General features: G+C 48.6%; 1 protein-coding gene and 1 long non-coding RNA gene across 4 annotated transcripts; one reads left to right on the top strand and one right to left on the bottom strand.

Moving 5' to 3' along the window:
* Nucleotides 1-3,971: 3,971 nt before the first annotated feature.
* Nucleotides 3,972-8,364, bottom strand: LOC135575409 (uncharacterized). 3 transcript variants are annotated; one of them, XR_010466122.1, is made up of 4 exons: nt 8,230-8,364; nt 7,164-7,246; nt 4,626-6,182; nt 3,972-4,169 (listed from the first exon to the last, which is right to left on the bottom strand). It is a non-coding gene; the product is annotated as an uncharacterized LOC135575409 (long non-coding RNA). The 3 variants fall into 3 exon arrangements; XR_010466121.1 differs by having other exon boundaries at nt 3,981-4,169; nt 4,626-4,815; XR_010466120.1 differs by having other exon boundaries at nt 3,981-4,169; nt 4,626-4,815; nt 7,164-7,304; nt 8,230-8,362.
* A 138-nt stretch (nt 8,365-8,502) lies between these two features.
* On the top strand, nt 8,503-13,260 carry LOC102084840 (uncharacterized). The gene is made up of 2 exons (XM_005503425.3): nt 8,503-8,633; nt 10,327-13,260. Exon 2 carries the CDS (start codon nt 10,329-10,331, stop codon nt 11,319-11,321), a length of 993 nt encoding a protein of 330 aa, XP_005503482.2. The 5' UTR covers nt 8,503-8,633; nt 10,327-10,328; the 3' UTR covers nt 11,322-13,260.
* Nucleotides 13,261-14,147: the final 887 nt, after the last annotated feature.

Below are 14,147 nucleotides of genomic sequence, written 5' to 3' on the forward strand. Positions count from 1 at the left end.
CCTGCCAGAACAGAGGTGAGGGCCTGCAGGAGCAGCTGTCCCTGCAGCACTGAGACGTTGAACTGTCCTGGCCTGAACTCAGGCCAGAAGTCTTTGGAGGACAAGATCTGGTTTAAGAAAAATACTTCATGGAGATACTAGCCAACACAGAGAAGGAATGTTTTCAGCTGATGTGATGGCATCAAGCGTCTCATCTTACAGAGGACCAGGGTGATGCGCTTGGGTGTGTGCTTAGGAGCAGCTCAGCTAGTAGAGAGATGGGAGTTACACTGAAGACCATGAAGACCAAGAAACACAATGGGCCTGGTAAAAGGCCAGGACACAAGGAAACATCTCCTGGGCCAAGCAGACATGGCTGCAGATGTGAAAGCAGCAGCCAGCGCAAGCAACAAAATAATCTGTTCTGGTTTGGAAATGTAAAAGTAAAGCTCCACAGTTTGGCAGCCTTGAGCAGTGATTGGCAGGGGCAGTGGCAGGAATCTCCCCCAGACTTCAACTCCTGAGACATTAATAATTTCCCTGCAGTCGAAGATTGCTTATCTGTAGTAGCCATGCAGAAGCCTTTGCTTGCCCCGGCCCATCTCCATGGCCCGCCTGCCCTTACAGACCCTGATGCATGGGCAAGCCCGGCACTGGCCCCAGGAGCCTCGTGCCAAGGGATTGTGGTTCCCTGTAGACAGGACAAGTTTTAGTAACAGCATAGGGTCAAGTCATGTCTGCAAAACAGAGCAGTGTAGTAATGAGCACCGAAGGAAAAAACCCCACCATGCTATTTATAAACAAGGAAGACGTGTCTAAATCAACATCATTCCAGCTGCTGTGCCACAGGAGACACAAGCTGCAGCTGGGCTTCCAGCCTGTAGACATAGCAAGTATTTCTTGCCTTCCACATTTCCTTTACAAAGATGTGGTTAGTGTGAAACTCATCTTTTCCCCTTCAAGTTATTAGCCTGCTTTTAGTTTGGTGGACAATAAAAAATAAACCACAATCACCAGCTTTTTCATAGCCAAACTTATGATAAACTTAGGAAAAACTCCCACAAACCCCAGAGTAGAAAGGGGTTGGGGCTTGATGTTACGCAGGTGGGGAAGTAGAAGGTTGCTGCCTGGATGGTACCAGTCTTGCTCTCTGGGACTTTGTGGACACCAATTCCTCTGACCTCCAGAGGCTGAGATAACCCATGGAATAGCTTCTGTTCTTCCTTAGCATCAGGAACAGGCTTAATCAATCAGGCAATGGGAAAAAACGCTACAGGAGGAAGTGCCCACATCTCACACGCTGTCTTACACAAGCCTCTTCTGTCCAAAGGACTCCTAAGTTTTGCCCCAGTAGCAAGTGGGGCAGGAATTTATTTGCTGCAACTTCAAGTGACCTTTCTGCAAAGAGCACAAGGAAAGGCCTGTTCCAGTGAGGAGATCCAACGTTTAAAAAGGCCCAAGTGGCCCGGTGCTGGGTGGTTCCAGCCGTGTCTCCCAGTGGCCAGGGCTGCTGTAGGCTGGGCAAGCTCAATTCGTGGGGGGGTCGCTCACTCACGCACAGTGTGGACACTCAGCTCAACTTGCAAAGCTGTTCCAAAGTTCAGTAACTCGACTGCTTTGCTCTTTCCCCAGGGTGAGTTGGTTCACAATCAAACAAACCAAAAGCATTTTTCCAGATGGGGTGGAAACTTCTGCTGCATCTTGAAGCAGGACCCACCTCCTGGAAGGCTGGTGTGGTGCTACACTAGGTCTGGTGTTCATCAGGGACCTGATGCAATGTCTGGTGGCATCTGCATTTAGGAAGGGCTTGCTCCCTTCTCAGTCTCGCCTTTTGGGAGATTTGATTCATTTCTCGCTGATTTTAATTCTACTGAATATTTCTCTAGCTGTTATTTGGGGAACACTGAAATGATATTTGCAAGAGGAGCTTCAGTCTAGATTGCTCAAGACAGTGAGATGCTGATGGCCACAGACTGGTCCATCTCCTATGGAGCAGAGCCACCAGCTGCCCTCTTTTTACAGTCTTGCTGTTATGAAGGGAGAAAAAACAAAGTCTCTTCAGGAAAGATGCCTTCTTGTCAAGCTGGCGTGAATTTTTCAGAAGGTTTGTTTTTCAGCAGTTCCCCATGATGGTGGCTTCCTGAGACCACGAACCTCCCTTCTACCAGAAAACACAGAGCAGAGCTCTATGGATAGAAAAGCAGCCCAAGGCAATGGGTGGGGTTCTGCTCTCGGCTGATCCTCATTCCATGTCACCTAGTGGAAATTTTGTTCATTTTCTGGTTGGTTGAACTTTGACAACTGTTTCCTCTTTTCTACAATTCTGTAATTGGGCAAGAGCATCATCATAGTGGGTCTCCAGTGAACACTTTATTGTTGCCCAGGTACTGCATTTTGAGACATAACGAGCAGAGAGTGGTATTTCAGTGTAACCTAATCCTCAGAAACAAAAGCAGATTTATACGTAAATATAGTCCTGCAGAGGCCATCTCAGAGACTTGAGAGCTAAAGCAATGTGCTCCCATTAAGCAATGCATTTTGTGATCTAACCATGCAATTACACAGCTTTCTAAATTGTCTTTTTTCTCTTGGTCTAAAAGTAAAATCCAAGTGACAGCCCCTCATGAAAAACAAAAAAGAAGATCCCAACCCAATTTTGGCTCCTTTGGCTCCAATCTACTGCCACTTTTTTCACAAATAGTCCTTTAAAAATTTCGGTAATGAATGCATCACTTTTTATATTCATATATCCATTCAATATTTAGAGTCTCACAACATCTCCATAGAATGCTTTCAGATATTTTGGGAATTCTAGAAATGGTGCTTTACCAGTACTCAAAGGGGTTTATGTTTTATTTTATTACGTAATGCATTTAGTGTCTTATTTACTCACCTACAATGCACAGTATTAGCTATGTTCATCTGAATATCTATATGCAACTTCCATTCACTTACATATGCCTTAACAGAAATTGCAATAAATAGCCATTTCTTGTATATTAAAAATGTATATACAAATTAGAATCTTTAATTTTATAATTTATTAAATTCAGATGTCTGTGTTCTTTTGCAAAGTGTTTGACTTTTCCCTGTGCTTTTTTTTGTTGGAGTAACTTTGCGTAGAGATGCTGGGGGAGGAAGAACCAGCACCTTCAAACTCAAAAACCAATTCAGTTTCTAAAACTTAATGAATTGGGATACACTTTATGCCAAAGTCTTGACATCCTTGTTACAACATCCATTATTCAAGACCAAATATCATGAAGTCACTGGACCAAAACCTCAGTTAATAACTCTGTGGGTATTTAATCTAACTCACTCAAACCTGCTCGAGGCTCTCACCCTTTACATTCATCTGAAATCCATCCTGGTCCCTCTCCATAAAAGGCTCAGTTTTATGGGCTTCTAGTCAGGACTGATGAGCAAATTTCACGTTGCATGTCCTATTGATAAAATAATTGCTCCTTTCCATGAAATTCTTTTGCATACATTTTCCTGCCACATCCTGTATGCTCGTAGCCATGTCCCCTTTAAGGCATAATTGAATCTCTCCTGTCTAATTGAATTTTGTTGCTTGAGGATTTGAAAGATCCCTGCCTACCTTGATTATATAGTTAGCACCATGCAGTGCATTCAAGTCCAATATGTTCTTTCATCAGGTAACGAGCCACCTCAGCATTTTCAGTATGGAAAAGATATCTCCTTGAGTGCCCTGATAAAACAGTGGACAAGCCAAAATCTGGTTTTCACTTACTGTGACAATTCATTTAGTATCTAATTTACAGCTGTGATAAGGGTTATATTTAATTGGCTTTTGCTTTCCCAACCCAAAGATTTTGAGATTTTGTTGTTTTAAAGTGGCCATGGGGAAGGGTCTCAGGTCCATAACCCAAACATGAGAAACACCCATGGTGGGGTTAAACACATCCAACACCCCTCCCTTCCCCCAGGTCTTCCTGTCTATGTCTGAAATGCCTAAAGATGGCACTTACAGGAGCCCATCTCATCCTCTCCTGGCCTACAGCAGCTTTTCAGCCTCTTTGCATCTGTTCTTCAGACCTGGGCTATAACTGGTGCCCATCTGGGAGCCTGACAGACATAGTCACACGTACACACATACATACACGAGTGCAGGTGGTCTGCAGAAAGGAGCAGAGCCGGGGAATCCCACCGTTGGCTCTGAGCAGCCTCTGAAAAGAAAAAAAAAAAAAAAAGAACAAAAAATTTAAAAAGAAAAAAAGCAGTTCAAGGAGCAATTCTAGGCCAGGAAAGCAGTTATTCGGGTTATTCTCAATTACACCAGGCAGAACACGGCCCCTTCAAAGTGCTGTGCAGATTTGACTGCCCCATCACACCACGCAGGGGGGACACAGTGTGATTTCCAGACACCCACCCAGGGGCTGCTGGCTCCACACCTGGCTTTGCTTTTAGGGGCTTAGAAAGTGCTGCAGAGCCCTTCTGGGGGGCTGAGTGGCTGAAAACCCCACTGGGGTTGCACATGCTCTCCCTCCCATCACATTGCTCTCCCCCCCATCACCTTTCCACAGCCCCTCCCTCAGCAGCAGCTTTCCAAAGCTGAGCAGGGACCGAAGAGACGGAGCCACATAACCACATCAAGCGCAACCACGCTTCTGAAAACTCCTTACAGTGAGAAGCAGAGCAGGATGACACATGGGAGAAACCTCATCATGGTTATCTGCTGGTTTTATGCTTCAGCTGCAGCACGTTCCCACCAGCCTTACACGCTTAAATGGCATTTTGCATCCGCGTTACCCCGAGCAGAGCTTGGTGTCCTGGCCAACGGACGCTGGAGGATCCACTGATGCTGCTTTGACTCTGTGGATGCAGAGTTTCTAGTTGAGTTACCACTAGATGGTGGCACGGCACAAGAAGTACAGTTATGAAACAGCTGCTGGCCTTGGGTACCGGGATGAAAAATCCCTAGATGAGGTGAGAAGGGCTCACCGCACCCCAGTGCTGCAGTATAGACCAGGTGGAGTAAAACCTGTTGCGCTCAGTCCCCACCGCAGCGTGGATGTACTTGAAGATGCTGTTGTACTGCTGTCCGTGCTGTACCAGCAGCTGGGGGCTGGAGAGCAAGCGTGAACAGACAGCAGCAGCAGAGAAATACAGCCATGAGCAGCCCCACCACCCAAACCACAGAAAATAGTTCAATAATTAAGTTATTTTCTGGGAGTGGTATTTCTTAGGGCATCTAAACACAGCCCAGCTCCAGCTGACAAGAGAAATTTAGAGGACAGTAGCATTGCAGTGTTTGTCACTGATGATTGTCAGTGACTGGTCTTGCAATTTCTTTAAGAAATGCAGAAATGCAACAGCTATGGGAAGACAAACTTATCTTGGATGACCTAGCAGCTGGGATTAACAGCCAAATGCTGAGCAGTTTGTAACAAATCAGCTATGCAGTGAAAAGGGGTCCGTTTTCTGTTTGCGAGTGACTGGGAAGTTCCTGCAGTTGTTTGTGATGAAAGAACCTCTCAGGCCGCAAAAGTAATTTAAGGCAGGTTTACTCAGATTGTTGGGAACCTTTGTGAGCTGTGCTGGGGATCTACAGGACTGACCAGTGCAGCTTGCAAAATCAAATTGATCTTGTATTAAAAGAAGGGTGATTCCAGGGCCTGAAAGATGAAAGCCACGCTTCTGTGCAGTTGAGGTTTTCAGAGCAGAGGGAAGCAATCGTGGCTTTCCTGGGAGCTGAGCGGCCACCTACTCTTCTGCATGGCATGTTTGTACTCCGGCATGGTCTGTCTGGGTTTACTTTCAGCCCAAGGAGAGGTGGATGAGTAGCAGGACACGTTTTGAGCCCTTTCCCCTGCCAGCACTGCCAGAGGCGGTTTGGAAGGGAGCAACAAGAGCGAAATGCAATTCTGCAAGGCCTGACGGGCAAGGAAGCTGCCTGGTGGTTGTAAAACGTAACGGCATTTGCATGGCTCGCTGCTTCCCTCGGTACACGTTTCTCAGTGACTTAGCACCCCGGGCTGCCGGGGGTTTTCATGGGACCCCAGGGAGAAGGTGGCTGCCAAGGGACGGCAGCACGGTGTCCTCAGCGAGCCCTGCCGTGATCGACAGCGCTCAGATTGCTCAGATTTCCAGTCCCTTCATGGCCCATGTCCAAAAGGGGTGGATCTGCATCAACGTTCAGGTGCTTTGGGATGGTCAGGTGTTTTGTTGGATGTGCATTCCTATAATCCAAAATGGAAAAATGCATGCATACAAAGATATGACGTAACTTTATGCAGAACAGGAACATAAGCGTTAAAAAATTTCTATTATTTTAAATAAATATCCTGGGCTGGATTCCCAGGGGAGGTCACCAGCAAACAACCACAACGGTTTGCACCTTCTGAGGCTTCCAAGCACTTTAGAAAGAGTCCTCACGGGCACTGAGCTCTCTGCCAGCCACGGACAGCCAGCGCTGGGGAGAGCCAGGCTGGCAAACCCACAACAAACACCAGCATCTCCTAGAAACTCCCAGCACAGGTTGCCTGGAGTCATTTTGCGAGCTTAATTGAAATCCCAAGAATTCTGAGTGCTTTTATCACTTTGAGCCTTTCTAAAACCTCTCCACTGGAATCCACCGCGTTTGCAGCTGGATGGGGAGCTCGGCTCCTGCAAACCGGCCCGGTGCTGAGTGATGCCGGGCTGCAGTAACCTGGTCTGCACAGCAACCGGTTCCGTGCTTGCAAAAAACCAGTTACCACGTGAGCTGCAGTCAAGGCAACAGCTGTGGGTGCGACATTTCTAACCCAGCTCCAGCTAGTTAATATGAAAACAGCTCATTAATGTTTCACGGGAATATTTTCGCTGTGTAGCGTAGCTACTGCTTGGTGTAACGCACAGGGGGTTAACGGGCTGGGGGATATAATTAGAGAACACAAATCATCTGGAATCTGGCACAAACTGGGTCAAACTGTTTTCCTTTTCTGAGCTTTTAATGACAAACATGCAAAAGAGAAGCAACTCACTGCACCAGGGATTGGAGATGCTCAGGGTCACACTGACCTCGTCCCTTGTCCCTGGCAAGAGCTAAAGCTACAGCCAGGCCCAGTGCTGATGCTGCTCCCTTCCCAACACCCTCTGACATGTTTTTTGATACCGGATCACAGGGAGTGGGGCGGCAGCGTTGCCCAGTCATGCATCAGCCACAATATTTTCTAGTTTACCGAAAATCCTCGTTTCTGCAGGCAGGAGTGGAGCAGGACCAATGGATGTCCCTTTGCGATGCCGGTGCCTTTGGGTGCTGCAGCTGCTCCAGGAGGAGGAGAGGGCAGAGGTGAGCAGAGAGGTGCCAAGCAGGGTGAAAACTGCTTAGTAAAAAGTAAAAAGGAAAACCAACCAACCAACTGCACAGTTACTTTTTTTTTAAAAAAAAAAGTGAATTTACAGTTCTACCACTTACTGGGAAAGCTTGAATCTGGCACCCTAAATGTCCCTTGGAGACCTTGTAATCAGAAAGTGAAGTGAATGGACCTTCAGTTTAATGCCTTTTTGACCCATATTGGCAGCAGGCACAGCCTCCCAGTGCAGGAGCTCGAAAACTGGGATTTCTTTCAAACTGGGATTTTGCTACTGCAGCCCAGGGCAGTGATCCCCAGGGCTCAGCTGTGTCACCAAAGGCACAAGCAGGGCAGCAATGTGGCACCACTGAGCTGTCACATCGGAGCCACCAGGTCTGACCCGCATCCAGCCAGTGAGCACAACCCAGCTGCCCGGCTCCCCCAGCACCCGCGGAGGTACCGGTTTGCCAAACCAGGCTGGAGGAGCACTTACTTTTACCTTTTCTGTACAGATTCGTTACTTCAGAAAGCATACGGTGATTTTTTTCACCCCAAATAAATATTCCTTGCAATATTCCAAAGTAAAAGTTATTTATGAAGCACGCTTGGCAGCACAGGTGTCACATCAGGTGGCTTTAGCCAGTGGTGCTGGCTCCACCCCAGAGCCCCGGTTGGCATTAAGAGTATTTTTCCTGAAGATACCCAAAATGGGAATTGACTTTGGTATCTGTTTAAGGCTCTCAAAGATTAATTGGCTTGTTTATCTGAACGTCAACAAACTTCAAATATGCCCAAAGGAGAGCTGAGCACTGGGAGCAGGAGGGAGGAGAGCAGCCATCAGGATGCTGCAAGCACCCCCTGCTCTCTTGGGCAAACCTGGCAAAGTGGCATGAATTTGTTCATGAAATAAGGCAGAGAAGGAGCAAAAGCAGCTCACAATCTAAGGACCTACCTTTCAGCAATGAAATATGATGTTACTATGGCTCCTCTTTTCACATCCCCCAGCTCGGAGCACAAGCAGCCCCTTCTGCGGCACGACCATGGCACCGCACCCGCATTTCACAGGGGGAAATGGGGTGAGGCCGTGGAGCAGCAGGGGTTTGCCATGGACCGTCCCTGTGGGGAAGGGACGGCGCTGCCTCCCTCATGCCCGTCTCCATGCTGCACAGTTTGTGAGCGCGGGCTCGGGCAGGGCAGGCAGCCAGGGCTATATTTAGCAACAGCAACAAAACAGGCAGCGGAATCAGCTGACTGGAGGCAGGGAGCCTGGTGCGCCGCTTGGTTTTAGCACAGATCCTGCACTGAGAACAGGGAGGGGGAGAGACACGCGAGCCGGGGGAGGCGACGGCCGCACAGGTAAGGGGAGAGGGTCACAAAGCTGGGGTCCGGATGCCCTGAGCGTTGCTGAAAGGACCCAGGACGGCCGCGCTGGTGATGCTCCAGGCGTGGCTGGGAGGGGAGGTGCAGAATGGGCTCGTTTCTCCGGGGGTGCTGGTGCTGGTGGGAAGGTGACCTCGCCATGGAGCAGGGATGTGCCAGCGCAGTGTCCAGGGCGAAGGGGATCCTATCCAGGCTGGAACCGATCCATCTCATCGGAAGAGTTTTACTGTAAACAGGTGATTTTATTTCTTGCCGGGGAAGGGCATGCTAGCAGGACTAGGTTAGTGATTAGCCTGGCCATAAGCTAACAGGCCATCCCCGCGCCCGTTACCTGCAGCATCCACCTGCCCTCCTGGACACCAGGGTCAGAGCAGGCCTGATCCCACACTGCCGAGCTGGGGTGGGAGGGAAGGCGGAGCAGCAAGCCGCCTCCTGCCTGCTTAAAGACACCAGAAGAAAGGAGAGATAGAATAAAGGGAAATTAGAAGGCAATAAGGTTTAAAACAATCATCTCCTGCTCTCAGTGCAGCAAATCCCACCTTGGTTGACTTTACGAGTAGCACCTAAGACAAGAACCAGTAAAAGCCAGCAGGGATGGACACCCTGTGTGATGGATGCCCTGGGCTCGGTGTGAGCTGCTCACTTGCACTCTGTGTATGATCTGCAGCTTTGCAGAGAGGTTCAACAAAGCCAGATTTTTTTTCCAACAATGATAAGCAAGGCATTAAAATAGCTAGCGAAGCACTTTTGTGTTTAGTCACACAACAAAGCTGTATTGTGTCGATAGATTATTCCCACACAAATTCCACTGGGGGTGGGGATATTAAAAAAACGATCCAGGCTATGTGGTAATTTCTGCCAAAAGGGGAAATAAGCAAAGCACAAGGGAGAGTATATAATATAACATCACAGTTAGCAAACTGCAACACGAAATATTTGTAAAAAGGTTTACCTGACTTGTGGGAGCTGTTTGATGAAAATCCGTCCTGAAGAGTTGAGAATAACTATTGAATATCAAGGACATTAATGAAATCCCTTAGACTCTATGTAAGCATCCAGAGGAGGAGCTGCCACTTCATGATGACATTTATGAACCACTGGCAGAGACAAAAACAAACATGTTTGTACCTTAGCACCGACAGTTTCTCGAAGAGATCAGCTGTGGTGTCACTGTGTTTATGCGATGGTTCTTGTGGGGCTGGGTCAGCTCCTCTCCTGCTGAGATCAGCTCTTGCCTGTTCAGACACAACGTGGAGTCACAGCCCTGTAACAGGGAACAGACCAGTGGACTATTCAATAGGGAGAGTAGTTTGTCCCTTGCTGCTACAACCTGGACGGTGGGACGAGCAAGTGCGCCAGCACCACACCGCTCCAGCTGCCGAGCCCTCGCGTCGCTTCAGAAGGGAGCACCATTGCTGATCTCTTTAATGAACCTTTTATTTTCTACAGCACTTAATTGGCTTATTTTGCATATATGGGTTCTTTATGAAGCCATGGGTATAAAAGTACCACCAGCAACCTTTTAAAAGGCAGTTTCTGTAAACACCGCTGTTTGCCACAAGAAAACATGGGGTGGCTCAGGTAGCACCAACTTTACAGAAACGAGCCCAGAATTTCTTTACTGCAGCTGGTTTTCACGTGCTGGTCATGTCTGGTCTGTTCTTTGCAGCCATGGCGCCCCGGATAAGATTGAGCCTTTCAAAGCCTCTCCCAACCATATGCGAAACCCACGAGGAAGCGATGGAGGATTCAACCAGCAACCCGAAGCGCAGTGGGAGCACCGCAGTCAGCCCAGAATTGTACTCCAGTGACGATTATATTCAATCTATCTGCCACCTTGCCAGACCCACCTTCCCGGGCCTTCCTGAAAGCAGTTGTAAGGTTCAGGACAGGAAGACCCTGAAGACCCTTGAAGGCATGTCATGGCCTCCAGCCCTTGGGGGGACACAGCAGGAAACAGCAAAATGTAAATTGACCAATTTAATTTCAAACATGGTGCCACTGGGGAAAGTTACACCTGCAGAAGCCAACTTCTGGTCCAGAGAGGACCCCCTGGCACAGATTTACACCCATGCAGGAAAGCTCTGCTCCTCCAAGGCTGCTTCATATGGTAAAAGCTCCAGCACTTGTCACTCACAGTGCAACTCTTCTACTCTAAATGGTGAACTCCATCCCTCAATCATGAAAGAAAAAGCCACAGGGAAACCAAATTTTCCACAAGTGTTCAGTTTTCCGAGGCTTCCCTCCCCAAGACCAGTGCAGAAAGAAACAATCTACTCAGAGCTGAGGTGTCTCAGAAAAGATGAGGGAGCAGTTTTAGGGAGCAATCACAGTCAGAAAGAGAACAGCCCCGTGTTCATTAACGGTGAAGAGCTATTGCCGTGCTCAGCCAGGGGGAAGCCGGTGGGAAACCCAGCCCTGCGCTGCTCTGTACGAAGGCAGAGTTGTTTGTTCAATGCAGCAGGCACCGATGAAAATGAAGGGAGAGAAACTTCTCACGGTGACAGAAAGGTAGTGGGTGATGTCCTCACTAAGCAGAGCTACTCTGAGTGTTCCCAGGTACCTAAAACAGCCATGATCCATAACTGGATTTCAGAGCACAGATGCATCTGGAAAGAAGCAAAAATAAAAGCTTGTTTGCTCCCTGCCATTGCTGAAGTGTGAGGAAGTAGCTGCTCAGAAAGATTTTATTCACAAGATATAGCCACCCTGTGCTCTAGAAGCTCTCCCTGGAGTCCTTACACAGAAAACATGGCTTGAATGTGCATGCAAGTCAAGCAGACCTTTGTGACCCATCATATCCCTCTTTGGTGGGCAAAGGGACAATTCGGAGTCTCATCCACCAAAGAAACAGTGATTAGTTCTCATTTTGGAAAGGCAACAATTCATAAAGCATCTCCCCCCACCATTTTCCTAGAACTGCCCTGAGCACGAAGAAAAGCTGGAGAGAATACAAACCCCTCCTGTTCTGGAGAAGAAGTGATCTGCGGGAACACCAAAATACTGGGGTTTTCCAGCAAATGCCAGACGGCCAGAAGTTGCTCACACTTGGGTACAGTTATTCTGAAAGGAACATTTTGACTGACGTTTGAACAGCACTAAATATGCTCTCTGTGACATACACATTTACTAGGAGACCCAGTATAGATCACTGCGCCAACACCAGGATAACACTGGATAGGTCACCTGTTAGTGCAGTAGCATAAAGAAATATTATTTTGAAAACATAAGAAGTCTTTTATGACAATTTGCTAGAGAGCAATGTGCAGAATATTGCGGCTCCTCAAGGTGGGGTTTTTCTGTTGCTTACCCTGGCATGACGCTGTTACCTCTACTCCTTGGTTTTCCCTTGGCAGGAGGAGGGCTAGGAGCCCTGGGTGGGCATTGCTGTGCCAGTGCTGCAGTTGTCTGGGAGCTGTAACAGATGCCAGCTGTAAAAAACAGCCACTATCACACTGGTCTCTGCATCCTCACACAGAGTTCGCTGCTGGGGAGCAGCCAGCTCTGCGGCACAAGAGCAGAAGTTTTGGCCAAGGGGCAGCCCGGGTACGCTGGGCTGGTGGGGTGCTGGGCTGGCATTCACAGGACCTGGATGTGAAAGAGCCATTTCTGGACTTCCCTTCATACCTGTGTTTCTGTATTCTCGCCTACCTGACCATACTAATGATGCTGACTGTGCTTTGCCTAGTGCTGTGAGACTGAAACATGGGAAAAACCCACAGTGTGCGCACATGGTACAACCACCCAGCGTGTAACATACATAGAACCATCCAGCTGATGTTAGTGCTGTATGGGATGTCGGTGGGCAGAGCGTTCCTGCACTGCTGTGTTCCTGGCGTGGCGTGGGGAGCACACGGCCAGGTCATCCCTTGCTACTGCACGAGCATCTCACCGGCGCTTTCTCCTGCAGGCAGAGCAACCTCACACACCTGCGCTTGGTACCGTGCCCTCCGTGGCCAGCCAAGAGAAGCAGGTGAGAAAACTGCAAAGCAATACTATCATTATTACTACTACTAGGAATAAATCTTTTGGCGTAGAGGAGAGCAGAGGGACCAGGCTGCTCGTTCAACTGCAGTTAAGGTGGGAAATACCATTGGAAAGCTGCAATTATAAAAATACTCACAAGCGACTTCTAAACTGCCCTCAAGCACATTGAATCAGAAGGTACCTTCTGCTCTGTACCAACCTGAGCGTAAATGCTCTCAAGGATCAAAAGGTATGCATATTAGAGCTTCTCATTATCACATCTCTTATCTCAAATATTTTTTCTCCTGTTAAATCTCATTAGCACTATGGAGCCGAACCATGTCTCATCTTCAGTTTTGAACTAACCACACAGCAAGAACAAAACTGGAGGTGGCTCCAGCATTTATTAGAGCCGATGGAGGGAGCTGAATCTGGAGGTGCCAGGCTGCTCCACCTCCTCCATGTCTTTTCCTTCCTTCTCAGGTTAACACTGGGATTTCAGTGATGTTTTTCCTCGTTGCCCTGCTGACATTTTCTCTCTGTGTGAATATTTGTGACACTAATGCTTAGCAAGTCTCGTGCCAATTGCCTGTATCACTGCTTTTGACAGAGAAAACAAATAAAACCGTTACATGGAGCTGTTGTTTCCATCACTGCAGAACCACAGGTGACTATTTTCAGTGCAGGGCTGGTCCACAGCACATTGGCTTCGGACTTGCCACCCCAACACTTTCTCACCCCACACCAGGCCACCTACAGAGCCACCTCTGGGGCTTTTTCTCCACACATCCAGTGCCTTGCAAAGCTTTTCTGCCTTGTCAGGGGCAGTCCCTTTTTGCCCAGGGCCCAGGCAATTGTTTCCCTCAAGGCCAGCCAAGCTGTGCATCAGCTGGTCCCCCTGGACAGTTGCTGTGGTTGAACTATTCATCCTCATGGCAGAGACACGGAGGGGCCTTCACACCTCAGCCCTTTGGCAGCTGATGCCCAACACTGTGATTCATTTTCAGCTGCCACATAACCTCATGAGTCTCTAAAACCCTGCAACCCATCAGCTTTTCCAGCAGAGCTCCCTGGAGATCCAAAACCTGCGAGCAGAGGCCGGAGCACCGATGTGCCGTGTCTGGAGAGCCCAGTCACAGGGCTCTCAGCTCAGCCATTCCCACTGCTCCTGGCTCTGCACATACTGCAATACCCAGAGCAAAGAGTCGCAGGAGCAGCGTTAGAGCTGCAACTCAAGACACCCTGGGAAAAGCCTCCAACACGGAGCAGCGCCGTAGTCTGTGGCGCTGGAGCAAACAGCAGGGCTGGGCTGGGTGCCGGGGGTCATTTGTGAACACGGCAGCGGTTCCAGTTTGCTCAGCAGCAGCTGCTACGAGCCTGTGGAGCATGAGGTGTGCGGGGTTAGGTGCAGCAAGGCTTGGAGGAATTAAGCGTTAGAGATTGGCTTTTTCTGCAGCATACATTTGCTTTAGTGAAAACTGAGGTTCTCCTCAAGCAACCAGGTTTTATTTGGAGCTGAAGTGG

Source organism: Columba livia, chromosome 14, assembly GCF_036013475.1.
Source record: "Columba livia isolate bColLiv1 breed racing homer chromosome 14, bColLiv1.pat.W.v2, whole genome shotgun sequence".
NCBI classification, from domain to species: domain Eukaryota; kingdom Metazoa; phylum Chordata; class Aves; order Columbiformes; family Columbidae; genus Columba; species Columba livia.

What these genes read in the sequence shown, in the direction of transcription:
- LOC102084840 (XM_005503425.3), top strand. Translation starts at nt 10,329, where the DNA reads ATGGCGCCCCGGATAAGATTGAGCCTTTCAAAGCCTCTCCCAACCATA.